We start from the raw sequence: 25,962 nt of genomic DNA on the forward strand, positions 1-25,962 counted from the left end.
AAAAAAGAAGGGGAGAGAGAGGATTTTCCATCCACTGGTTCACTCCCACAAATGGCTGCAACAGCTAGGGCTGGGCCAGGCTGAAGCCAGGAGGCAAGAACTTCATCCAGATCTTCCACATTGGTGGCAGGGACCCAAGCACTTCTGTCATCATCTGCTGCCTTTTCAGGCACATTAGCGGGAAGCTAGATCAGCAACTGTGTAGCGAGGACTCAAACTGGCCCTCTGATATGAGATGCTGGCATTGCAAATGGTGCCACAATGCCAGCCCCAAATTGGGATATTTTTGCTAACTCCTTCAAGGAAGCAATAGTTTCAAGGTAATATGTCAGTGTTCAAGACAACTGCCACTTTCCCTAAGACTCTTGATTTTCCTAACCAAAAACAAACAAAAACCCTGCAAATCTGCATTTCAGATGTCATTTTTGTTAGAATTTGGGGATCTTGAGGGAAGTGGTGTGTGAGGTATTTCATATTTTTAATCATAAAAGTCAAAGCAAATTTTTCAAAATTTTTGAAATCAAAGAAAATGGGAAAATACCAAGCAATTCCAAATGTAGATCTTCACAAATCAGTCTCAAGTTGTTTTTGTTTTGGTCCACATTTTCTGCAGAAATACTAACATCTCTTGGTCATGATGATAGGAAAGAAACCTTGTTCGCGAGAAACATCACTTTAAAAATAAAAATTCATGGATGACTATTTGGATTAGAGTTGAAGATGCTAGTTATGACACCTGCATCCCATATCAGAGTTACGTAGTTGGATACCCAGCTCTGGCTTCCTGTTCCAACTTTCTGTTAGCGGAGATCCTAGAAAGAAGCAGGTGATGGCTAAAGCAGTTGGGTTCCTGCTACCATGTGGGAGATCTAGATGGAGTGTCTGGCTCCCAGGTTTGGCCTGGCCCAGCTCCAGCTATTGTGGGCATTTAGAGAGTGAACCAGTGATTGGAAGGACTGTCTCTCTTTCTCTGTGTTTCTCTGTCTCTTCCTCTGCCTCTCAAATAAAAAAGTTGGAAAAATAAAAATTCATCTTGTATAACTGAAATTTTATGCCTGTTGATTAGATATTCCCCATTTCTTCCCCCAAGATGCATATATTCTGGAGATCTACTGTACAACATTGTGCCTATACTTAACAATACTGGATTATATACTTAAGAAATTTGTTAAGAGGCTAGATCTCATCTTAAATGTTCTTACCACAATAAAGTGAAATTTAAAAAGCTCAATAATTTTTAGTATGCTCTCATCTAAATTTCAAACTTTATTGAAATATTCTCATCTTTTCAAAGTTAGATAATAATCTAACCACCATTAACAATTCTTTTACAAAAGTGAATAGCTTATGTTCATAAATATGGGACCACGTCTGAAATGTACTTTTCTTGTCTCCCTCTTCTCTTCTAAATCCCAATTGGAATCTTCTTCTCTTCATGGAAATTTTCCAGGTTGTTTTCGTTCTCTGCCCATCTCTTGTGCTCAGAATTCATCTCCACAGGATTCCCCCAACCCCTCTGAGGTCATCTCTTTCTTCTTGGCATGCCTCTTATGTCTAGAAAATTTCTTTCTAGATAGAAAGTCTTTCATACAGTGGATGAGACAACATTGGCTTTCATATTGAGCTTAACAAATTAATAGTGATGATTCCTAATTGGCCATCTGGGATATCCTGTCAGGGTCAATAATGTGCCATCCCATTTGTGGAGTTAGAGACCCTTTTTGTGTGTGTATAAGTCTGGTTCTACAATAAAAATAAAGAATTCCCAGTGAAGCATTTCAGAGCAATTATTTCTGCACGGGTGGTTAGAGCCACTCTTCCTTCAGCCTTATTCTTTCTAACTACTTCAAGGAATGGCATGGCTGCCTGGAAACACATCATTGGATGTGCCCATTACTCACATTAAAATAGTCATCATGAGCTTAGACTACAACATTTATAGACATCAATCTGCTTGGTTGGCTGACAGTGTAAACAGACAGAAAAGGAACATGAGAAAAAGGAGCAATGCCAGGTTGGGGAATGATATTTGAATATTGTCCACATTATAACTGTAAGAACTTAGAGAGTTTCCACAGCCTGAGAAAAGTGGACAGTTGATACCAGGATACTTCATACCACTTGTGCAAAAAGAAAATGAAAAGATAAGTTTATTTCACTACATCAAAATGCATCTGATGGAAAGACTATATATGCAAAAGAATTTTTGCACCAAAATGAATGTTTAAAGTACCCTTGTATAATTGTCCAGTTGATTCAAGCATGGGCCAGTATGACTACATCTATGTTCTGTGTGGGTTCAACTGTTAAAACCAGATCCTTGTCCCTCACTCCTACCAAGCAATTCAGTCCACTTTGGGTAGGCCAGGAAGCCAAAATGCTGCTGTTGGGGGGAAAAGAGGGACCTTAAAACTGACTGCTTTTCATTCCCAGGTTGACCAGATGGTATATATGGCTAGATCATTGAGTTTCCCTTCTTTGTTCTGCTTTTTATCTTCAATTCATGGAGATGTTAGCATAGGACCCTGCTTTCTTTAGGTACTGAGAATTTTAACACTCTGATTTATTGCTATGTAAATTGCACTGTCTCCCAATGAAGCAGATATCTATCCTTTTTAGCCAAGAGAGAAAACATGCTTTAATTAAGATGCAGACTCCTTTTCTAAAAGATGGAAATAAAGGCAGGACTAGCATAATTATGAGAGAATCTAAGCCACATTAGGAGGTTTGACCTGAAGAAATCTCTGCAATCATTGTTTTCTATCCCCAGGTCCCTGGCTTCTGGTGATTTAGAAATGTAATGATTGCCTTTCTATGGGCAGGCACAAATTTTCCCTTTTCTAGGCTTTGTTTATTTGTGTATTTAATCCAAACTCTGCTCTGTTAAACATCTAGCACACTTACAGGAGTCTCCTAAGCCGAGCTTTTCCCATATGTAAGTTATTCTTAAGGAGAAGGAAGAAAAAGAAGTGGACAGAAAGGGGAAGTAAGGGGTAAGGGAACAATAGCTAGTACTTACATGACAATTACCATGTGCCAGACACTTTGTATGTATGAATGTATGTAATAATTACAACCCTGCGAAGTAGCCATTATTGTCTCCATTTCAGCAATAAAGAAACTGAGGCACAGAGAGATTAATTTGTTTGCCCAAAGTTACAGAGGCAGGAAGGGGCAGAGCCAGGATTTGGATCCAGGCTGTCTGGCTCCAGTCTGTTCTCTTAGCTATTACACTATATTGCCTGTGAACTTGGGGAAGTGAAATAAGTTTGGGAACTCTGTTTTTTCTGAGACTACTTGGAGGAACAGACTGTGATGACTCTGCTCCCAAGGGCCAGATATGGTAAGAATCCAGCAGATGCATGCATTGGGACTACTCCGAGAAGCAATACCCCATTTCTAGCCATGAACTTGGATCTGTTTAACTGTATCTTCATTGTGAAAGAAGTGTGTCCTGAGCACAGACCATCTAATAGTTTCTTAATTTTCTCTCTCCTGATTCCTTCCTGCAAACACATGCACTCTCACAATGTGCCTTTTAAAAAGTATTGCTGATTTTTCTGGTTAAATGCTTTTGTACTCCTCTTCAGATTTGGCTTGCTATTGTTGGCAGGAAGTTCCCCCTTGTCTGTGCCTTAGTATTTCTCAAGCAAATATTTTGTTAAAAATGCTAAAAGCTTGTATTGACAGCCCAAACAATAAAATATTTTATTTGATAATAAAGTACTTTCTAAAAAGAAATGACTGTCCATTTTGTAAGACTGGAAGACTTCTTGTAGTACTATTTGTCATTATTAGGGCTCAAATGTCTGTCAATGGACAATCTTTATTTCAGTGTTGTTAAAAGTTCCTTTATATTTCTTACTTTTTTTTTTTGACAGGCAGAGTAGACAGTGAGAGAGAGAGAGAGAGAGAGAGAGAGAGAGAGAGAGAAAGGTCTTCCTTTTCCATTGGTTCACCCCTCAATGGCCGCTGCGGCCAGCGTGCTGCAGCCGGTACACTGCGCTGATCCGAAGGCAGGAGCCAGGTGCTTCTCCTGGTCTCCCATGGGGTGCAGGGCCCAAGCACTTGGGCCATCCTCCACTGCCTTCCCGGGCCACAGCAGAGAGCTGGCCTGGAAGAGGGGCAACCAGGACAGAATCCAGCACCCCAACTGTGACTAGAACCCGGGGTGCCGGCGCCGCAGGCGGAGGATTAGCCTAGTGAGCCACAGTGCCGGCCAAAAGTTCCTTTATATTTCAACACACTGTCCCCATCCCTGAAGAATTTGTAAAATTAAATGTATGGCAGAGGCCTCCTGAGGTCATCTGCTTCCACCTACTCCTTCATCTCTAGCTTGGGTACTGAATATAGGCAATTAAATATACCCTACCACAGAACCTGGTGACACGGGGTGGGATTGACACAATGGGATTTTTTTTCTTGGTGCCCTCTTCTACTTTCCCTCAAAAATCTTTTCACTATTTGCTCAGATTCTGCTTATTTCACTTCATTCCTCTGAAAGTTCATCTCGTACATCCCACCTCAAAGAGTCATTTCATTTTTAATATTTGCTTTATAATTAGACTATATAATTTACTATCCAAACCAAAACACTTTTGAAAACAAAAGTGGCAGTCATGATAATTAATATCTGCTAGAAAAGTAAGCCATAAATCTCGATTGTCCCAAATAAATTGGGCCCTCTGGCCACCCTATTTATGAAGTCTTGTGTTGTTCGGAAGTAGCCTCATGCTGGCATAATTTTGCTGCCTGATACTTACCTTTGTGGGTATTTCAGAATTTCATTGTACACTCAGTCCTTTTGAGAGGACAGGGCTTGCTTCCCTGACCTGTTCAAGCCAACTGGAGATTAATGGAAGCCATGGGAGTTATAAACAGTCTGAACTTCAGCCTAGCTTTTGACCATTTTTCAAATACTTGTTCTTCATTTCTCCCATTACCAGAAAGCCAAACCATTCCAGCTCCATAGGGTACCACTCAGAGTATAATTGAGGTTTGAATAAACAACACATGTGGCTTTTAAGGTTAAATGAATATTGTTTGACATACAGTACACTAGAGTTGTTTTTCATTTTGGTTTAAAAAATTGGTTAAAATTACATCTTGTTGCTTCTCGGAATTAACTAGAATCCATCTGTCTCCATTAGAATCATTATTTTTTACAAAAAAGCCTTGGCTGAAAGAAAGAGGCTCCATCTCACTCAAGGTAGATTATCCAGTGAATCAAAAAGATAAGAAACATGTTTTTTAGGGTATTGGTGTCTACTTTTTTCCCAAAATATAGTATCTGAGATTATAAATATATATATATAGGTATAGGTATAGATATAGATATAGATATGCAGGACCTATTTTCAGCTACCCAGACAGAAACTACCCAGGTCTAAAGAACCACCTATTAGCACACAAAATATTGACATTTAAGATGTCTTCAGTTTATAGTTTAATAGAATAACTAAAATGTTGAAATCATTGGCAACTACTTAATAGAACATTCAAGCTTAGATAATGCCACATTGATGACTTTGACATTGCAGAGGCAACGGAAATGCTAGGTGTTCCTAGTGTTTATATATATTTGTGTAAGATAGATAGATACATACATACATAGTTAGATACTCAGAAATAATGGATTGGCTATGGTAGTTTTTAATGAACTGAGATGGTTCAAATTTAGGTACACATGTCTATCCAGAAGTGCTTGGGTTTTCAAATACAGGTTGTGCCACATTCATCTGAAGTTGTGTACTAATACTCTGCTCCCATGCTTAATATTGACCCACTTAATCTCATTTGTAACAGGGACTGTATACTTCTATAATGCTTTGACATTATGAAAGCCCATTTAAAAAATTGAACTTCTCAGAAGGCCATGCTAGGTAAACCTTTCATGTCAATGCTAATCGTGAAATCTACACTTTTAAAGGACATTCGCTGAAGAGAGCTATTCTGTCATTTGTCCTTCATGATTTGTTTTCTCTTTTGGCTACTTGATTTAGTCTTGAAACAACATACTATGGATTTTACATTTTTTTAATGATTTTACAGTTCGTTTTGCCATTTACTGGTGGACCTCTTTCTGGTTTCTCATCTTCTTTCTGGTCTGCTATCATATGGCTCAGACTCACCACTGGCAGCTAAGCCAGGACAAGTCCATCTAAGTTGATTTCCACTCAGTCACTGTCCGTGCCACTCCCCAGCCCTCCAGATTTGCAGCCAGAGTCATTTTATACTGTCTTCTCCTTTATCTTCCTGCTTCCTGATCACATCTTCCGTCTGGACCTTACTCTTCTGCTCTAAGACTAGGCAGATGCTCATAGTCTATCCTATTTTTCTATAGCTCCTTCCCGTTTGCCCTCCAAGATTGCAGTGTTCCCCAGTAGTCTACACTACAGCACAAGAAGCAACTTTGACAAATGTCATTTTTACCATAGCTAGCCCTCTGTGAAAAGCCAGTAACAGGATCAAATATCAATTCTTCAATCTTTCATAAACTCCATGCAGCAATTAGTTACTTCAACAACTTACCGCACTCTCTCTTTACCCTTTCACTCCCCTTTCTGCCTTCTGCTTTTTCCCCTGTGTAATCACCAGCCCCATTAGTCCTGTTTCCACATCTGAAGTTTCTACTCAAGCCACACCTGCTTGCTCTCTCCAATCTATGACTTGCTGTTCTAAGCTTTCTTCATTTGCAAATGCCATTCCTTTCAGTTGAGATAGTCTGCCCACATCACTCTATGCTTATTTTTTTAAGATTTATTTTACTTATTTGAAAGACAGAGTTAGAGAGAGGTAGAGACAAAGAGAGAGGTCTTCCGTCCGCTGGTTCACTCCCCAGATAGCCGCAACGGCCAGAGCTGCTGCGCCGATTTGAAGCCAGGAGCCAGGAGCTTCTTCTGGGTCTCCCACGTGGGTGCAGGGGCCGAAGCACTTGGGCCATCCTCTGCTGCTTTCTCAGGCCATGGCAGAGAGCTGGATGAGAAGTGGAGCAGCCGGGACTCGAACTGGCACCCACAGGGGATGCCGGCACTGCAGGTGGTGGCTTTACCCACTACACCACAGTGCCAGTCCTGAAACCTGGGATTTTAATATTCATTCTCACAAGCTTATTATTTGGCTGTGGCTGGCTACTTACCCTCTCTGAGTCCTGGTTTCTCCATCTCTTAAGTGGAGCTGTTGGACAAAGTTATGTGTGAAGTCTTCTACATTTCTCAGCCCACAGGATGTCCTTTAGGCAATTGGAAATATGAGTTTGGGGAAGGCTTTGAAAGGGGGAACAAACCTAAATGGTTTTCATAGCCATAGGTAGGGCAAGATGGAAAGGTGATTTTTCAAAGAAGAATAACATGAAGCAAACCTTGGAAGTAAACCTTGGAACTGAGGATGGGAGTCGCATGTTCAATGAAGAGCAAGAACATCAAAGGGTTCCCATTTTAAAGTAGCTGAGATAATTGGGTGGGAGACACATGTTCAATAAAAATGAGGTAGGGGCTAATTGTGAGAGTCTTGGATGGGAATCCACTGAGTGTTTTGATCAGAAAATGACATGATTATACAATCAAAGTGGTCTTTTAGAAAGATTGTCCTGTCGATCAGTCAAATCTTCAAAATTCCTCATTTTTCTCATCTTTGAATTATGAAGGGACAAGGCCATACTTTGTTATAAGGCACTATCTGATCCTAATATTGCTATTAAACTAGTTTTCCAGTCCTTTTTAAGCCCTAAAACCAATGACATAGCATAATATCCCAAATAATACTGATACATTCTTAAATCAGTAACATGTGACTATATATATGTAGGTTTTTGGAAACTTGGGAGATGAATTAGAATGGAAAATTATATATATATGTACACACACATACATATACACACATATATACATACACACTTTTCATATTATTATTCCATGAAATTTCTGGTTACATAGCAAATTTATCTTCTGATACACACATATATATATACACACACATATATAATTTAATTGATGCTCATTTAAAGTAGTGTAAACATCTCTAAACCCTGGTTCTACCCATCTACTTGCTTGGTTGTAGGTAACACAATGTAATACTCTTGGAAATGATCCTCTTGATTTTTATTTTTAATCAGCTGAGAAATATCCATATCTGTTATGTGTTTGTCACCCTAAAGGCTGAAAGTAGATCAGCCTCCTAAAAGCAGTTAGTCTGGAAGACAGCAGTGATGGAGTCATATTAACCTAAAAAAGGTATGGCAGGTGAAAGTAAAGGAGAGAGGTTGGGTATTTATTATGTAAACACTCTAATCATAGCAAGTTTTCCCTTACATTTCATATCTAGTCATAACTTCTCAGATTTGTAATGGTGAATTTAACGAATAATGACAGACAAAACCCTAAAAACTCTTTGTTTAAGGGTGGTTTATACACAAGTTAAATAAGAACTACAATATCCTTAACTGTCACTGGAATAATGTAAGCAAAAGTGACAATAGGGCAATCTATTAAGGTGGAAAGGGATTACTTTCCCTTTCATTTTCCAAATCATGGACAATATTGCTATATGGTCTATTTAGGAAGTGACAACTTTCTTCAGAGTTGTTTTGATAAATGAGGCACACCCAGAGAAATCTTTCAGTGTTGTTTTCTTGAAGGGCAGCCACAAAGCTAAAACATCTTGAAAACTTTGGGATCATAGTACCAAAAATGTTGCTGGGTCACAAGGGTGATAGTTTTCCCTTCTATGTATGTATGATTCTTTCTTTTCTCCCTTTGATAAACAGGAGATGGAGAATTGTCGTGGGAACATTCTGATGGTGATATCTTCCGGCAACCTGCCAACAGAGAAGCAGTAAGTGTGAATAGTTCAAATAATTCAACACTCCACAGCCATCATGCCAAGCTTTCCACTCCCCATGGCTACTATCCCAGCAAATACAAAAAAGGACCCATTTCTAATATTGTTATTCCCTGTTCTTCTGAAATTTGAATGACATCAGCAACCTATAACCATTTAAATGCGCTGTATAATTGGTAACTATGGCCAGCACATAAACACAAAGAAGCCATAACCCTAACCTTGTTTCTAGATCAGAAGTTGATACCCTTTCATGATGATTTGAATATCTTTATGTCCCCTGTAAGAAAGGCAAACCACACCCCTATCCTCAACCGTGAGGACTTTCTATGAGACTGTAAGGTAGTCCACCCCATCCTCTTGGTGGGATTAAGGAATTCTTTGGCTATGTCTACCTAAACCCTCTCCTAAACCCTAGGCCTCAGTCAGATAATTGGGAGAAAGGAAAGGTGGTCAGATTCTTCTCCCTTTACTCTACGATGTCTCATTTCTGTTGTTAGCATTAATCTCAGACCAAGCCTCACAAGTAAGCATCTCTGTATGTATAGTAATAATATCTTTTGTTTCTTTGTATTTTGAAGTAATTGACAAAATAGAACCCTTCTCTAAAAAATACATGTTAAAAATAAGTTACATTTCAACTTCTTAAAATCTGAACAAGAAATATTCCATTACAAAGAATCTATCTTACTTAAAGGACTTATAAAATGCTATAATATATGAATAAGTGTTCATTGCACATAAACAAGTGTTCATCACACCTTTGTAGAAAAGCACTGTAAGGAACTTCATTGTAACATTATTTTAACAAGAGCAAAAAATGGAGACAACATAAATGTCTATTAATAAGGGCTTTGTTAAAGACACTCAATTCAGTGGACACTGTGAAGTTATTATTAAAAAGAATATGGTACATCCAAATGTAGTAAAGTGGAGCCAGCCTCAAGATATAATATATAACAAAATGAGGTTCAGAATGAAAATTTTTGCTGTCATTTTCTTACATAAAAAATGTGTGCATGTATATGTAAGCATGTATCAAGAAGATCTGGGAGGTCACATACCAACATGTTAAAGGTGGTACTCAAAAAGGGTAGAAGAGGGCAGGAGGGAAGATAGACTTTGACTTTTTACTTTACTCTTAATTATTATTTCATGCTTTTCCATAAGCATGTATTAATTTTATAGTCAATTAAATTTAAATGATTTTTCTAAACTTTTAGGAACTAGTTCTCAGCAAGCATTGGATATGAAGCAGGAGTCTAGGGAGTTATGGGTCAGGCCTAAGGATAGTGAGGGTGTGGGGGAGGGATTGAGAGGTGATACCATTACTACATTTCTCATCCAATACACTGTTCTTTCTGTATACTGTTCCTATCAAATGACTAAGACAAACATCACCATGTTGCTTAATTTGGGTTCCTGGTCATCACATGGGCTGTTTCTGACTTGTATGCCCTATCTTGCCAACACCCAACCCAAAGTTTCATCTGTGAGATGGAGTAATTTCTATTTGCTTTACTCTCTAGCAATGTTATGTTCTGGACCTTGCTGTTTCTGAATGAATGTTGAAGGATTGTGAGGGCAGTGGAGATCATTGTTCTGAACATATCAAAAAAGTATTCCACAAGAGAGGGTAGTCTTCCCCATTCTCTGGCTAATATAGACCTCAAGAAAAGATTTTCTCCATATAGCTCTTTTGCTTTATAGTAAATGAGATTCCTTCCAGATCCTTAAAAGATATGATGTCAGCCTCATTTTTTGTGTGTTGTGAGTTTCCTCTTTTCTCAGCTCCACTTTTTTTTATTGTGGGAGGAAGTTGAGAGTGGCTAAATTAGTGGCTGTTAACCAGATGTCTTTCTAAACCAAGTTTAGGGCTCAGTTACCATATACTATATGCTTTGCTCCTAAAGATGTTCCCACACTAAGCACTGTGGCCACCTCAGTGGTCTTGATGGTAATACTTTTAGCTATCCTTTCTTTTTGGCTTTATTTTACATGGCCCATAACTCCATCCCTTGCTTCTCATCTTCATTTTTCTTCCTAACCTGCTGTCACAGGGCTTGACTTAATCCAGGACTTCCTGAAGCAAATAGAGGTCAGGTACAGAGCACAAACCTTGAAATAGTTATTGATTTTCAAGTGTTTGAAACCTATCTTTAAAAACAAACATTTGGCCCTGGTAGACCAAAATGGCCAGATGGTTCCACTTTATTATAAATAAATATTTCCTTTTGTTCTAAAAGGGATGGATATTGTGGGATATGATTTGAATAATAAATAGCATCTTTAGTAATGGAAAAATATGTAACTGGCACATAGTAAGCACTCAATAAATATGTGCTGAATGAGTGGGTGTAGAAGGTTGATCAAAATTTATGTAGTGGTAGGGGTGGGGAGGAGGTTTCCATTAATTTTAATGCACAGGAATTTGTTTTGAATCAGCAAGAAGCTCTTCAGATTTGTTGTTTGATCTTGACAAACCTTAAATGAGAAGATAGGAGAATCCCTTCTGAATATCCTTTGCAGGCCCAACTTCCTGTGTGGGAGAAAACAAAGACAGCCCTACCAACATGTTTCCTATCCAGTAGATTTTTCTTTTTGTATACTGTTCCTATTTATAGAGACCCATCAAAACCTCAATACAACAGAAACACAGATGATTGGTTTTTATTTTGCCAAGGGGGCTGAAAACCATCATCTCAACAAGTCTTACAAAGTGTGCAGGAAGGGGAATCATGGTTCAGATACGATTCTATTGTGAAAATTTGAAATATTTTTTATTGATTCCTAGGTTGTAATTTCACAAGCATTGGTGTTTGTGTCATTAGGGAAGGTGGTGTGTGTGTGTGTGTGTGTGTGTGTGTGTGTTGTATGTCATGAGGGAGAAATAGAAAGCCAAATCATGAAAGCAAGCATAATTTTGTTTTGGACAACAGCCAAATTTTGACTGCTACCCCCAGTAGATTACACTGAAGTTTACCATCAGAAGATTGAAGGATTTGGGGATACACATAACCTGAAACATAAACATCCATGTCTGATTCACATTGTCAGAACAATGACTGGGGAAGGAAACTGGCCTAGTTGTTTTACAACTGGGAATAGTCCTAGGTTAGTGGTGACTAATATACAACGTTTTCATGGATGTGTGGATTAGCATACATTCCAAAGATACACAAAAGACATTTAAAAACTTTAAATGAAAACACAGAGACATCCTGTATACCTTTGTCCGGTTTCCTCTGATGGTAACACCTTGCAAATTTCTAGTACAATCTCAGAATCACAAAGCTCCCTACTTTTCAGTGCTTCCAGTCAGTAAATCAAAAAATATGAAAATACCAAGCAAAATAAAGCAAAGTCCAGCTCTGTGGTCATTTCTAACTAACTGATTTTGACCTGCTGTCTCCAGCAGCCTATTTGCAGCTGGTTTTTTAAGATAAGCTCCAGTTTCACTTACAGGTCCAAAAGCTTTTTTTCCCCTTTGCTCTAAGTGACCAGGTCAGAATTGCCCCTAGTAAACCTCTTTCAATTGTTTGGGGGAGTGACTAAAAGAGCCATTGCACTTGAGTCAAAATCACATACCAGAGACTAACCCCACCCCAAAACAGATTCTTCTTGTCAAGATTCAAATTAACCTCCATGGAGTATTTTAAAAACATCCTGATGCCCAGGCCTCACCCAAGACCAGTTACATCAACATCTCTGGGAGTGGAACCCAGACACCAGCATATTTTTTTTTAAGATTTATTTTATTTATTTGAAAGGGAGAGTTAGGCAGACACACACACACACACACACACACACAGAGAGAGAGAGAGAGAGAGAGAGAGAGGTCTTCCATCCACTGGTTCACTCCGCAAATGGCCACAATGGCTGGAGCTGAGCTGATCCGAAGCCAGGAGCCAGGAGCTTCCAGATCTTCCACGTGGGTGCAGGGGCCCAAGAACTTGGGCCATTTTCCACTGCTTCCCCAGGTGCATTAGTAGGGAGCTGTGTCAGAAGTGGAACAGCTGGGACTGGAACCAGCACCCATATGGGATGCCAGCACTGCAGGAGGAAGCTTTACCTACTATGCCACAGTGCCAGCCCCAGCACCAGCATGTTTTACAACTCCCCAGGTGATTCTGGTGTGCAGCCAAGTTGGAGAAACACTGGTGTATGTGGCTGTGAACACTGTGGCTAAAGTTCTAGGAGGGGACTTCAAAAAGTTCATGGAAAATCAAATTCAAAGATAAATTTCTGTTGATGCAAAAATTTGAAAGCCATGCAGAGTTTATTCATAATATGCATATTCCCTGAGTTTTTTTTAAAAAACCCTTTGTGTGCATGGATTTCAAACATCTTTACATGAACATAAACTTATCTTTTAGCTCCAATCCCTACAAACTTTTAAAAAAGTGTTTCATCTATCTGAAAGAACTTCTCTTTGTCACAGTTTTTAGCCAGTTTGCTAGGGGCATTCTCTTTTACACTTTTCTTCTGTCATCTTCCTCTTCTGCCTTCTGTTCATCTTCCTCTCTCTTTGTCTCCCACTTCTAGTCTTCTACCATCTCCAAAACTTCAATTTTCATTGTCGTCCTGAATACATCACCTCTCCTCTCTGCTGTCAGTTTCTCTGTAAAATAAAAAATTTCGACAAGACAAGGTTGTGGAGGGGCAAGGTGGTTTATGACAGAGCCTGTGATCAAAATTCCCGAGGCTTTTATTTTGTTGGTGGGGGGAGGGTGGAGGCTTGAATCCTATTCCAACCCTTCCCATGTGTCCTGGTGCTGAAGCATAGCATTTCCTTTCGTGCTCACCATCGTGAATCAGAGAACTTCTTGTACTTGCAACTTATCCTGGGTCAGTGACCTTCCCTCTCCAATTCTATCGAACTACTTGATTTTAATATCAGTAGGACACACAACACACAAACTTTCCTTTCTGTGTTCCTTTAGTAAAACGTTGCCAAACTCCAGAAAGGACAGAACAATTTGTAATGGCCTTTGTGGAATGTGAGTGATCATGGCAGAAAAAGACATTCAAGCCGTTGTGGGAATAAAAAATATTTGCACTGAGAATCCTGTCTGAGTGCATGACAAAAAATTCATGCAAATTCTTATTTGTGTGGTTTTTTAATAGCAATGCCATAGCAAGGGCTCTTCTAAAATAGAGAATAATGTTCTTTTTTGAAGGCTGAAAAGGTCCCCTTACTCTAACTCCTATTCACTCTTCCCTCTTACCAGGAGAATAATAATAGTTTCCAAAGCTGAGCTTGCAACAGGTGTGTCTATGGTGCATAATTTTAATAAATGTTTTATGGAATGATAGGATTAGAGGCCCTCATAACCATCTTCCCAAGTTTCCCTGCTATTTCTGCCAGTTAATGTAATGATCTCTCCATTTCATTTTATTTAATTAGAAAAGTATGTATATTTGGGTCTGCATGTTCTGCAAATTCAAATGAAATTCACAAGTGACCATCAAGTGACAAATGGAAGAGAAAGTAATGTATCACTTGTACATATTTTTACAATTTTGTATGTACCGGTTTTTCAATTTATATAAGACATAAAAGATTTTTGCAAAATATTTATTAACATTTCTAACAAACACTTATTTATCAAATATAAATTTCTGTCATAATTTACACATGAAATAAAATCCTCAATCTTCCATTTTTAGAGACATACATTTCCACTTTTACATAATTTTATGACTACATTAGATTTTAAAAGTGTAACGAATTTTATTTCAAATTTTCAATTAATAATTTTTAAAAAATTTAAAACATAAACTTTTACCTAGGAAAATATTTCAAGCAAAGACAAATAGTAAAAGTAGAGAATTAATTATAGTTACTACTCAGATAAAATACCCATATTTGCTTCATATTTCTCAATGTTTTTAATCTTTTTTAAATCTTAATTTAATTAGCTTTTAACTAATTGAATTCAATGTGATTTGCAGATACAATTCTAAGAACATACTGATATTCTCTTCCTCCCTCCCACTTTAATAAATATCTGTGCATATCAGTATTGATGCAAACATGGTTTATAAAACTTTTATACCTTTGCCAAACCAATGGTTAGGAATGTTATACTACTATAGTTTTAATGATCTGTGATTACTTTAAAATTTACTGTATATGAGTGAATTGGTCATTTTCCCATTCAAATATTGTTTATAGTCTTGGTCTATATCCCCACTAAACTAGGGTCCTTTTGCTTTCTACTATTAAACTTCTTATTCAGTGAAATATTAAGCTTTTTTATTGTAATGTGATTTTAGGATATGTTATCTCAAAAACTAAAAGAAAAAAGGCAAGACAGAAAGAAATGGAGAAGGATCTCCCCCTTTTAATTGCCTGTGACCGATATTTTACTGAGTTATCCCTCTTTTACCCCTAAGGATTGCTCCTGGATCACAATGCTGTTTGGCTTTAAGCCTTAATGTTCTCTTCTGTTTTCATTCACGCTTCTCTACCCTCAGCCTCTTTCAGCTTCTAGGATAGGGGTGAGTGGCAGAACAGTGAACACATGATGTCTCTTGAACCCTTGTTGCAAGAGCAGTGGTTGGTACTACAAGACTGTAAGCCTTCCTTAGGAACCGTAGTTTCATTCATTCACCAAGTATTAGCTGAGTCCCTTCTGCATTCTGGACACTTCTAAGCACTGGAGATATAGCAGTGAACAAAACAAAGTCATTAGCTCTGCTGAACTTACATCCTAATATGCTGGTGGACTGTCAACTCTATTATCCATAAACTCTCTAGGGCAGCTCTGCCCTCTGTGTGATCTTACGCTGTTGCCTGTGGTTAGAGTCTCAGAACACCTTACCGGACTATACTTGACTTTCTATCTTTTTCTCCTAACCAGTTCATGCTACACATCATCACGGTTCAATGCTTTGAAACAGTCCTGATCAAGTTACTTAACTACTTAAAAAAAATTCCTCCAAGACTTCTACCACCACCCCCCCCCCCCACTCTTGCTTACCAAATAAAGTCCTCACTCCTCAGCCTGTCATTTAAAGTCCTCCATGATCTGGCTCCAACCCCCTTTTGGAATGTTATCCTTCAACCGTTCCCTTTTATGGGCTCTATGTTCTCTGTTACACCTTCACAACTTGGAAACCTCTCACTGGAATATTCTTCAACAATCTCTGCCTGTAAAAGCCTACCCACTTTTCATGGCCCAGGTCACAAACCCTCCCTGTCTAGCAACCTTTGTCGTCCTAATTTGCACACACTTTATACTTCTCTTGTGGCCTCTGTCTCCGTCTGCCTTGTACTGTAGAATGCCCTCTTAACTCTTTTTATCTTTTAAAGATTTATTTAGGGGCCAGCACTAAGGCACAGTAGGTTAAACCTCTGCCTGTGGCACCAGCATCCCATTTAGGCGCCGGTTCATGTTCTGGCTGCTCCTCTTCTGATCCAGCTCTCTGCTGTGGCCTGGGAAAGCAGTAGAAGATGGCCCAAGTCCTTGGGCCCTGCACCCATGTGGGAGACCTGGAGGAGGCTCCTTGCTCCTGGCTTTGGATTGGCGCAGCTCTGGCCTTTGCGGCCATCTGGGCAGTGAACCAGTGGATGGAAAACCTTTCTCTCTGTCTCTCCCTCTCTCTATAACTCTGCCTTTCAAATAAATATAATAATAAAAAAGAGTTATTTATTTGTTTGAAAATCTGAGTTACAGAGAGAGGGAGAGGGAGAGAGAGAGAGAGAGATTCCATCTGCTGGTATATTGCCCAGACATTTGCAGTGGCCAGGGCTGAGCCAGGCTGAAGACAGGAGCCAGGAGCTTTATCTGGGTCTCCCACATGGGTAGCAGGGGCCCAGATACTTGGGCCACCTTCGACTGATTTTCCCAGGCCATTTGCAGGGAGCTGTATTGGAAGTAGAGCATTCAGGACTTGAACTATCACCCATATGGGATGCCAGTGTCACAGGCAGCCGCTTTACCTGGTACACCACAGCACTGGCCCATTAACACTTAAACTGAGTGTGAGAGTCTTGAGAACAGGAAGGACACTGTAGCTGTTTTGATCGTTTTCTTCCACAGGAATTTGTGAACCTAGTCCTATCTGCAGACGAGAGAAAAACTCACCTTATTTCCAGGGCTGCTTTTTTTTATTTATTTATTTTTAACTTTTATTTAATGAATATAAATTTCCAAAGTACAGCTTATGGATTATAATGGCTTCCCCCCCCCCCCCGCCAATGACTTCCCTCCCACCCGCAGCCCTCCCCTTTCCCGCTCTCTCTCTCCCCTTCCATTCATATCAAGATTCATTTTCAATTTTCTTTATATACAGAAGATCAGTGTAGTATACATTAAGTAAAGATTTCAACGGTTTGCACCCACATAGAAACACAAAGTGAAACATACTGTTTGAGTACTCGTTATAGCATTAAATCACAATGTACAGCACATTAAGGACAGAGATCCTACATGAGGAGTAAGTGCACAGTGACTCCTGTTGTTGACTTAACAATTGACACTCTTGTTTAAGGCATCAGAAATCTCCCTAGGCTCTAGTCATGAGTTTCCAAGGCTATGGAAGCCTTTTGAGTTCACCGACTCTTATCTTATTTAGACAAGGTCATAGTCAAAGTGGAAGTTCTCTCCTCCCTTCAGAGAAAGGTACCTCCTTCTTTGAAGACCTGTTCTTTCCACTGGGATCTCACTCACAGAGATCTTTCATTTAGGTCATTTTTTTTTGCCAGAGTGTTTTGGCTTTCCATGCCTGAAATACTCTCATGGGCTTTTCAGCCGGATCCGAATGCCTTTAGGGCTGATTCTGAGGCCAGAGTGCTGTTTAGGACATCCGCCATTCTATGAGTCTGCTGTGTATCTCGCTTCCCATGTTGGATCGTTCTCCCCTTTTTTATTCTATCAGTTAGTATTAGCAGACACTAGTCTTGTTTATGTGATCCCTTTGACTCTTAGTCCTTTCATTATGATCAATTGTGAACGGAAATTGATCACCTGGAATAGTGAGATGGCAATGGTACATGCCACCTTGATGGGACTGAATTGGAATCCCTCCAGGGCTGTTTTATATGATCACATTCCTTTTCTATTACTGTAGGTAGATATACAGTTCAGTTCCATACTCACTATTATACATCAGAATCATCACATGGCTTCTAATGTATATAACGCAGTCTCTGTAATCTCATTGATCTGTTTTTTTTTTTTTCTGGTCGTTTTACAGAGACATTCTTATCACCGTTCTCACTATGATCCTCCACCAAGTCGACAAGCCGGAGGTCTGCCCCGCTTTCCAGGGGCCAGAAGCCACCGGGGAGCTCTTATGGATTCCCAGCAAGCGTCAGGGACCATTGTGCAGATTGTCATCAACAACAAACACAAGCATGGACAAGGTAAGAGGCATCCCCTTTTCATTCTGCTTCCATATCGGGGCTTCAGCTATGCTAGTCCTTAGAGGGCTAGAGCTAAGAAACCAGCATTTCTCCCATGGATGTTGCATATTCACCTGTGGATAGCTCACCATGGAGTCTACAAGCGAGCATGGACAAGTGACACCAGGGGAATCTTAGGAGCTCCCTGTAAGCACCCAGAAGAGCACAATCAAGTCTCCTTTGTGCTTAGGAATCAGCTTCCATCATTTTCTGTCAGTCCTGGGGGTTGGAGCTCATTTGAGAAAATTCCTTGGGTCTTTAACAGAATGAGAGGTTGTTTATTTCCCAGTAAGGAACCCAATATCCAAAGGGACTCGGTGCCAGACACTTCTGAAGCTCTTATCCATACCTTTAAAAATAGCCATTCTCACACCTCCGCACATCCAGATTCCCCTGGGGCTCTTGTTAAACATATGTATTCCTGGGCGTACATTCAGAAATTCTGGTTCAATGCATAGCATATGAGGGGATTGTCCTTACAAATGAGTAATCCTGGCTCAGTACCAGAAAGACCAATCAGGTTAATGCCGACGTGCAGCCCACTCAGCTGACCAACTGGCTGCAGCAGGCACCCACACACATCCCGTGGCCCTATTTATTCTTACATAGCATTCTCTGACCTCTACCACCCTCCCGGTAGCAGGGGTAGAAGGAGGAGAAATTCAATCAAACAATTGACTGCTTCTTAATTTCGTAGGCATCCTGTCAACCAGCGCTTCAGAGCAAGAGCTCAGCTGGTTCCTTTTTATGAAACCACAAATATGTTTTGTTTCCTTTAAAGGAGAAACAAATCAAAGGCAGTTCTATGAATGGGTTAAAAGTAATAAATTATTAAACCAAATGATTGAATAACATGGGTGAAAAACAATCCGTTACAAAGAACTCCTACTATAAATCTCAACAAAGCTAGTCAAGCCAAATCGAGTTGATCACATCTGTTACTAGTTAGATGTAAATTTCAGATTACAGATAAAAAATTAAATTGCTTTTGAAACTTACAGCCTTAAAAGAACATCCAAAAGTAAGCCCTTAATAAAAAAAAAAGGTGATGTATTAGAAGAATTGGAAATACTTACTATTGATCTGTGTTCAATTTGAAATTTACTATTTTTAACTGCCAAGGCATTCTGATGATGCAAATTTATGGTATCAGGGATTGGGGGGAGGAAGTTTATGTAAACATGCAGATTCATTTCCAATACTAAATTGCCTCCAATAGAATCCATTTGCTCTGAAAGCATTTCAAAGCCTTAAAAAATGACAGGGAAGTGGACTTCAAAAATCCTAAATCCCATAATTTCCACAAGACCTCTTCATTTTCAGGGCTGAAGCTCATCCCTTGATTGTCTCTGTATCCTACAGAAGTTCCAGCTGGTTTATATTTATTCATCTGCCCCATCAGTTTGGATGCATCAGTTCTCTAGTGACCTTTCTATTATAGTTCACTGGAGAACCACTTGTCCCCACCCCCAGCTCTCAACTCCCCAGCTGAATGATTCAAAATCACCTTGAGAATTTCTTGATGAGGAAAAGGCTATGTTTCCTTCTAGAAAACTGATCTCACCCTATTTCACTGCAAAGTCTCTCATCAAGTCGGGCCTGTTCCTTTACTGTAAATGTTTAGGGGAGTAGGAACCTCACTGTGTAAGAGGATCTTGCCTGTCCTGCTCCGTAGCATGACTCATCCTAGTCCTTAGCTTTCTTGCTAATGATGTGGCCCTTTGAAATGCATCTACTTGGTTCCTTGTTAGAATCAGAGAAGAGAAGCAATAGGACTCTGCCACTGTGAGCTTGAATCCTGCCTGAATTTTCTTAAAGCAGACTATATTCCCACTTGATCACATGGTGTGGAAGGGAGTGTCACTGTCTGGGGAAGAGAGGGAAACGATGAGTGAGGGAAGGAGAAAGAACAACACATCTGGCCTGTCTTGGGGTGATCCTTTCCACCTTGAGCCTCACAGTTTAGGTATCAAATGTCTATTCTGTCTCACTGTAAGGTTGGGAGTCTCTCTGGTTTTAGTTCTTGGAAATGTTTACATGGACTGACCAGTTAGAGTGTCCAGTGCTCTAGAAGCTTTTACAAAGGATAGGAAATGGCAGCCAACATCATTCATATTTCTTAATGCGACCCAACGGATTTGATGAGAAAAAAAAATTAGTCCAGTGATTCATCCTGAGGCTGTTGTCTTGAAGCCAAATTAGTCAATTCCTAGAAAAGCCCCAAGTGAGGCTATTCCCCACCCCCACCCCCACCTAAAGTGATATAACTCACCCTGGAGATGTTGATTGGGATGCCAACAGGTCTTCCTGGGCGTGATGAGGTGGTGGGGAATAACGAGAAACATACCCGGTCACTGTCATGGCTTGAAATCTCCACAATGTCTGAGCACTCTCAGAAAGGGACAGAAACTCATTCCGAGACCTCCCCCTTCACAGCCTTATGCAGTTCCCATCCAGGAGCTTAGCTCCAAGCCTTACAGTAGGAGCCAGGGGGGCTTTGGGTTGATTCGCATGGAAGGATGTTCCTGTGGCCCTCCCTTTCATGGGACCCTCGATCTGCAGCCCAGATGCTTGCTCTTAGAAGGATCTCAGCATACATGGAGCCAGTGACTACAGTTCCCACTCGACAAATGTCAGAGAAGGAGGTCTGTAGAGCAGGCAGGAACTTGCTGGAGCCAAATCACTACAGCCACTGCACGATGGGAGACTGAGGAAACTGCCTCAAGATTAGAGGCATGAAAGTCTATCCTTTCACAAATTACCTGAGATCCTTTCTCTGTCAGTCTTGTCTTCACACCTTCCTTCCCACGTCAGAGAGCAGGTCTGATGTTATTAAGTTTCATACCCATCTATGTGGATGGATCAGACTCCCATAGCCTTTGACATTCTGATGGATTTGCTATAGGATCAGAAAACAACTGGCCCCTTGGGAAGAGTAGTAGTTTTTCATCTAGCCTCCTTGAACTGTAAATCTCTCTAGAGAATCTTCATTCCTGGGAGCACATCCACTTGGGCCATACAAATCTTCTATGGAACTACAGATAGTAATACTGCATTCTAGTAGATATTCCTTTTCAGGTGCCCAGGATAAATAGAATTCTGTTTTCATGTGTTCATTCATTCTTCCATTAAAACAATACTTTGTGACCATCCAGAGGCTGCTGTTAAAGAACTTGAATGGCTGCTAACAGTAGAACATGGCAGCCCAAATTGGTTTCTGGTCACCTAGACTGCTCTGTATGCGTGTCTCCACGGCATGGCAAAATAGAGGAAGTTTAATGTGTAAAGCAGTTCAAGGCTGCATTCTGTGCCTAGGCAACCCATTTTAGCTCCCTAGCCTTTAATTTCCAGTCCTGTGTTCTCTTCCAGTGTGTGTTTCCAATGGAAAGACTTACTCCCATGGCGAATCCTGGCACCCAAACCTTCGGGCATTTGGCATTGTGGAGTGTGTGCTTTGCACTTGTAATGTCACCAAGCAAGAGTGTAAGAAAATCCACTGCCCCAGTCGATACCCCTGCAAGTATCCTCAGAAAATAGATGGAAAGTGCTGCAAGGTGTGTCCAGGTAAAAAGGCAAAAGGTGCGTTGGTTGGAGGCCCTGCCTTTGGTTGACTGAGGTCTCCACATAGACCTTCTTAACTTTCTTTAAACATCAGAAACATAATCAACTTGTCATGTAATTATGATAATAGTTTTGAAAATAATGAACTTCATTCTCTCCTCTTTTGAAGGACTAATAAGATAGTTTCTTGAAAGAAATTTGCTACTAAGAAATATATCAGGAATATGCTTAAATCTGCTACACTTCCCATGTAGCCCTAAAAGTCAGATTTACCCTTGAATTTCTAAATAGTAGAGAATTCAGGTTATCATGATTATTAGAAAAAGCAGTAACACCTTTCATTTATATCACTATTTAAATCACCAAAGTACAGTTGCCCACCCAGTCAAAGCATATTACCCTTTTGAGATAGGAAGAAAAATTAGTCATAGTGGAAGGGAATGGGTTCTGGTCCATTGCTACATGACTTTGAAAAATATGCCATATCCACCCTGAACCTCATCAGTCTTATCTATACAATGAAAAGTTTAGAGCAATTAATGTCTGAGATCCATTTCAACTAAATTCCTAAAATTATATTATTTCTATTTTAAATATAAGAAAGCTGAGATATATAAAGTAAAGTGACTTGCCCAGAGTCAGAGAAACTAGTTGATGATTTAAACCAGAGCCTAGAACTCTGGTAACTTCCAACTCATTGACTTTTCTTTTCCAATGGAAAGTGTTGACTTATGAAAAAAAAAGGCAAATTAATTATTCAAATGATAATTTTAAACCATAGCTAGAAAAAAATGTAGTCCATAACATTGGGAGTGACAGAGTACAGATGGATAATCAATGATTGTAGCCCTGGCTTACATCAGTTTTCCTGGGTGCCCTAGAAAAAGTCACTTAACCTCTCAGCCTCGATTTCCTTCTCTGAAAATGGGAGGATTAAAACAGATGGGTTCAGAACGCCTTTCAGCTCCAACACTCTAGGAGTCAATGAGTTAGCCACTCCCAGGCATAGGAATTTATCATTCCTTATGCCTTCTGCAAAGCATTTTTATAAACACAAATGAAAATCAAACATTTTTAAATGTAGACAGAGAGCTAAATCATGTCTTTCTTTAATTTAGGCAACCTCTCATAACTAGTAGACAAACATGCACAAAGTCAATGTGTATTTATTGAGCAGTTTCATGTGGGCCAGTGGTTCCCAATCTTGTCTGCACGTTGGAATTCCATAGAATTGTTAAAACATGCCTGTGTCCCATCCCCAGAGTTTATGATTTAACTTATCTGAAGCATGGCTCGGCCTTTGAAATTTGCAAAAGATTAAATCCTAGGTGACATTTGACGTGCAGAAAGGTTGGGAAGCTTTCACTGCTGTAGTTCCAGGGTAGTTTTTGTCCTGGATACTCAGTTTGGTCCATGGACCAGCCGCACCTTAGAGCTAGTTAAAAATGCTGACTCTCAGATCCCTACCCTAGAACTAGTGCATCAGAACCTGCATTTTAACAAGATTCCCATGTGATTGATCCTAATGCACATTAAAGTTTGAGAAGTACTAATTTATGGCATAAACAAAAATTTCCTCAGTATTTTGAGCCCCATCTTCACAGATAAATATGGGACAGAGTCTGCATAAGAATAGGAGCTATCTGATAAGGAATACAAAACATGAGCGTTAAAATTCATCAGGAAGTGGACCTATTAGGGGTAGGAAGAAAGCATAATCTAAGGATAATATGGACATTGTGACTACCTAGCCATGATGACCTATTATGACTTCCAACTCTGTGATCTCAATGGATCCCCACACCATCTAGTGTCACTTGTAATTCCACCAATATGATTTTCTTTTCTGTCGAGGGTCTAACACCTAACGTTGAAAAAGGAATACAACACAATCATTCAGACAAAAACTAGTAGTTACGTAAACTACCCAGGATAAGATGAACCTTCTCACTATGTAACAATCAAATTGAAATCTCATCCTTCAGACCAAATCCCATTTCACTGTGTGCTTAGGATTTTATTGATACTGGTGATTCACATAGAAAGAATCAAAATTTGTAAGAACAGGACACAGAATAGGCATTACCCTTTCAATAAATGTACTCTTGGCTTGGTGATGTTTATTAAAAATTTTGGGTAAGTAATTCAACTCCTAGTAATCCTCAAAAAGTAATCAAAGACATACACTAAAGTAGGTAAACAAGAGTTTTCAGGGTGCTGCTTACAATGGTGAAAAATTAGAAACATTTCAAAGGGCTACAAATATGGGAATAGTTAGATAATTCATACATTTGTACTGTGGCTTATTATATAGCCATTATAAATCATTGTAAATCAAAATGTAACAATCAAAATTTAATAGCACAGAAACATGTCTATGATATATTTTTTAACTAAGAAGAGCAATGTACAAAACAATATATTGTGACTCCACTTTTTGTTTTAAAAAGGAAATATTTATATATGCTTAGACTAGACAGGAGACTGGAAGAGCACATGGCAAAATGTTCATAGTGACCATCTTCAAGTGACTAGATTATGGATACTTCTCATTTCCTTCCCTCTTTTGTATTTTCTAAATTTAAATAGTAAACATGTCTTCCTTTTGCAATTAGACAAGATATTAAAAATTACTTTTTACAAGCTGCCCTCTACAGATGGGTGTATGGCCTAGTGGTTAAAATGCTGATTGTGATACCCATGATCTGGATCAGCTCTGGCTCCTGACTCCAGTTCCTTGCTTATACAGACGCTGGATGGCAGCAAGTGATGGATGGCTCAAGTGCTTTGGCCCCTGCCATCCCTGTGGAAGATATGGATTGAGTTCCTGGCTCCTGGCCACAGCCTGACCCAGCCCAGACCTACCACAGCTGTTGTGGGCGTTTGGGAGTAGGCCAGTGAATAGGGGCTTTTCAATTCTCTCTCTCTCCCAGCCCCTTCCTCCATCCCTCCCCCTTCCTCTCTTTCTCCCTCTCTCTTATTGATTCTCAAATATTTTCAAAACCCCACCATATAGAATCCCAGCTGACACTACATTGATGAATCTGATCGATTAAACTGGTTTCTCTAAAATAGCTGTTTTTCCCCACTTCCCCACTCCACTGAGGTATATGGAGAGAGGGTTTCTTGGGCACCACATAAAGACAGAGTTTCTGTCTCAATCTATGTATCTGTTTCTCAGTGGGCCACACATGGATGTCTGAATGTTGAATCATCCCTGCTAGTCACACTGCCTAAAGTTCATTATCCACACAGCCCAGGGCACCTGCTCCAGATACTAAGAAACTGAAGAACATCTGGGGACATGCACTTATTCATGCATTCAATCTGCAAAACAATCTCTGCCTACTGTGTGCAAAACACATACAGTAAGGATAGAGAGATGAACAAGGCAGGCAAAGACTACCTGCCTTCATGGTCCTTACATTTCAGCAGAAAATACAGAATTGAATCTAAACCATAGGTAACTTTCAATGGTGATGGCTACTGTGAAGAAAACCCAACAGGATCATAAGATAATGAATGAGGCAGGATGTACTTTCAAAAGATTGATCAGAGAAGGCTTCCCTAAAGAGGTGATCTTTGAGTAGAGCCCTAAATTATGGGATCAGGGTAAGAAATGGGATAATCTTGGCATCATTGACCTTTTAAGAAATGATACATGACACAGATGAAAAGGAACAAAACTGTAAGGGATTGAGGAGGAAAGAAAATCAGTGGAGAAAAATTATTAAATTCGGTTATATTGATTAGGAAAAGAGATAAAGTTTGCTGGTGATCCAGTCTGAAGTTTTGTTGTGACAAGTGATTGCAAGTTCCTCTAGTAGCAAATTAGACAAAAATAAAGAGCATGAATTTCACCTCTCTCTCTTCCCTTTGTTCTTTTTTTAAAATTTTTTCATTTTTTTAAACTTTTATTTAATAAACATAAATTTCCAAAATACAGCTTTTGGATTATAGCAGCTTTTTCCCCTCATAACCTCCCTCCCACCCACAACCATCCTATCTCCCACTCCCTCTCCCATCCCATTCACATCAAAATTCATTTTCAATTATCTTTATATACAGAAGATCAATTTAGTATATACTAAGTAAAGATTTCAACAGTTTGCATCCACACAGAAACACAGAGTATAAAGTATTGTTTGAGT

The 25,962-nt window shown here is 39.5% G+C and overlaps 1 protein-coding gene across 13 annotated transcripts in view; it reads left to right on the forward strand.

Moving 5' to 3' along the window:
* The window catches only part of CHRDL1 (chordin like 1), a 123,594-nt gene that overhangs the window by 87,716 nt on the left and 9,916 nt on the right, over positions 1 to 25,962 (forward strand). For 7 of the 13 annotated variants that reach the window (XM_017349994.3, XM_008272882.4, XM_070066552.1 and 4 more), the window contains exons 7-9: positions 8,765 to 8,832; positions 18,043 to 18,211; positions 21,620 to 21,829. In XM_017349994.3, the coding sequence (XP_017205483.2) occupies positions 8,765 to 8,832; positions 18,043 to 18,211; positions 21,620 to 21,829 (447 nt within the window). The remainder of the gene's footprint in view (positions 1 to 8,764; positions 8,833 to 18,042; positions 18,212 to 21,619; positions 21,830 to 25,962) is intronic. The other 6 variants (XM_070066553.1, XM_070066554.1, XM_070066556.1 and 3 more) reach the window with 2 other exon arrangements.

This window comes from Oryctolagus cuniculus, chromosome X (genome assembly GCF_964237555.1).
Source record: "Oryctolagus cuniculus chromosome X, mOryCun1.1, whole genome shotgun sequence".
In the NCBI taxonomy this organism is placed as follows: domain Eukaryota; kingdom Metazoa; phylum Chordata; class Mammalia; order Lagomorpha; family Leporidae; genus Oryctolagus; species Oryctolagus cuniculus.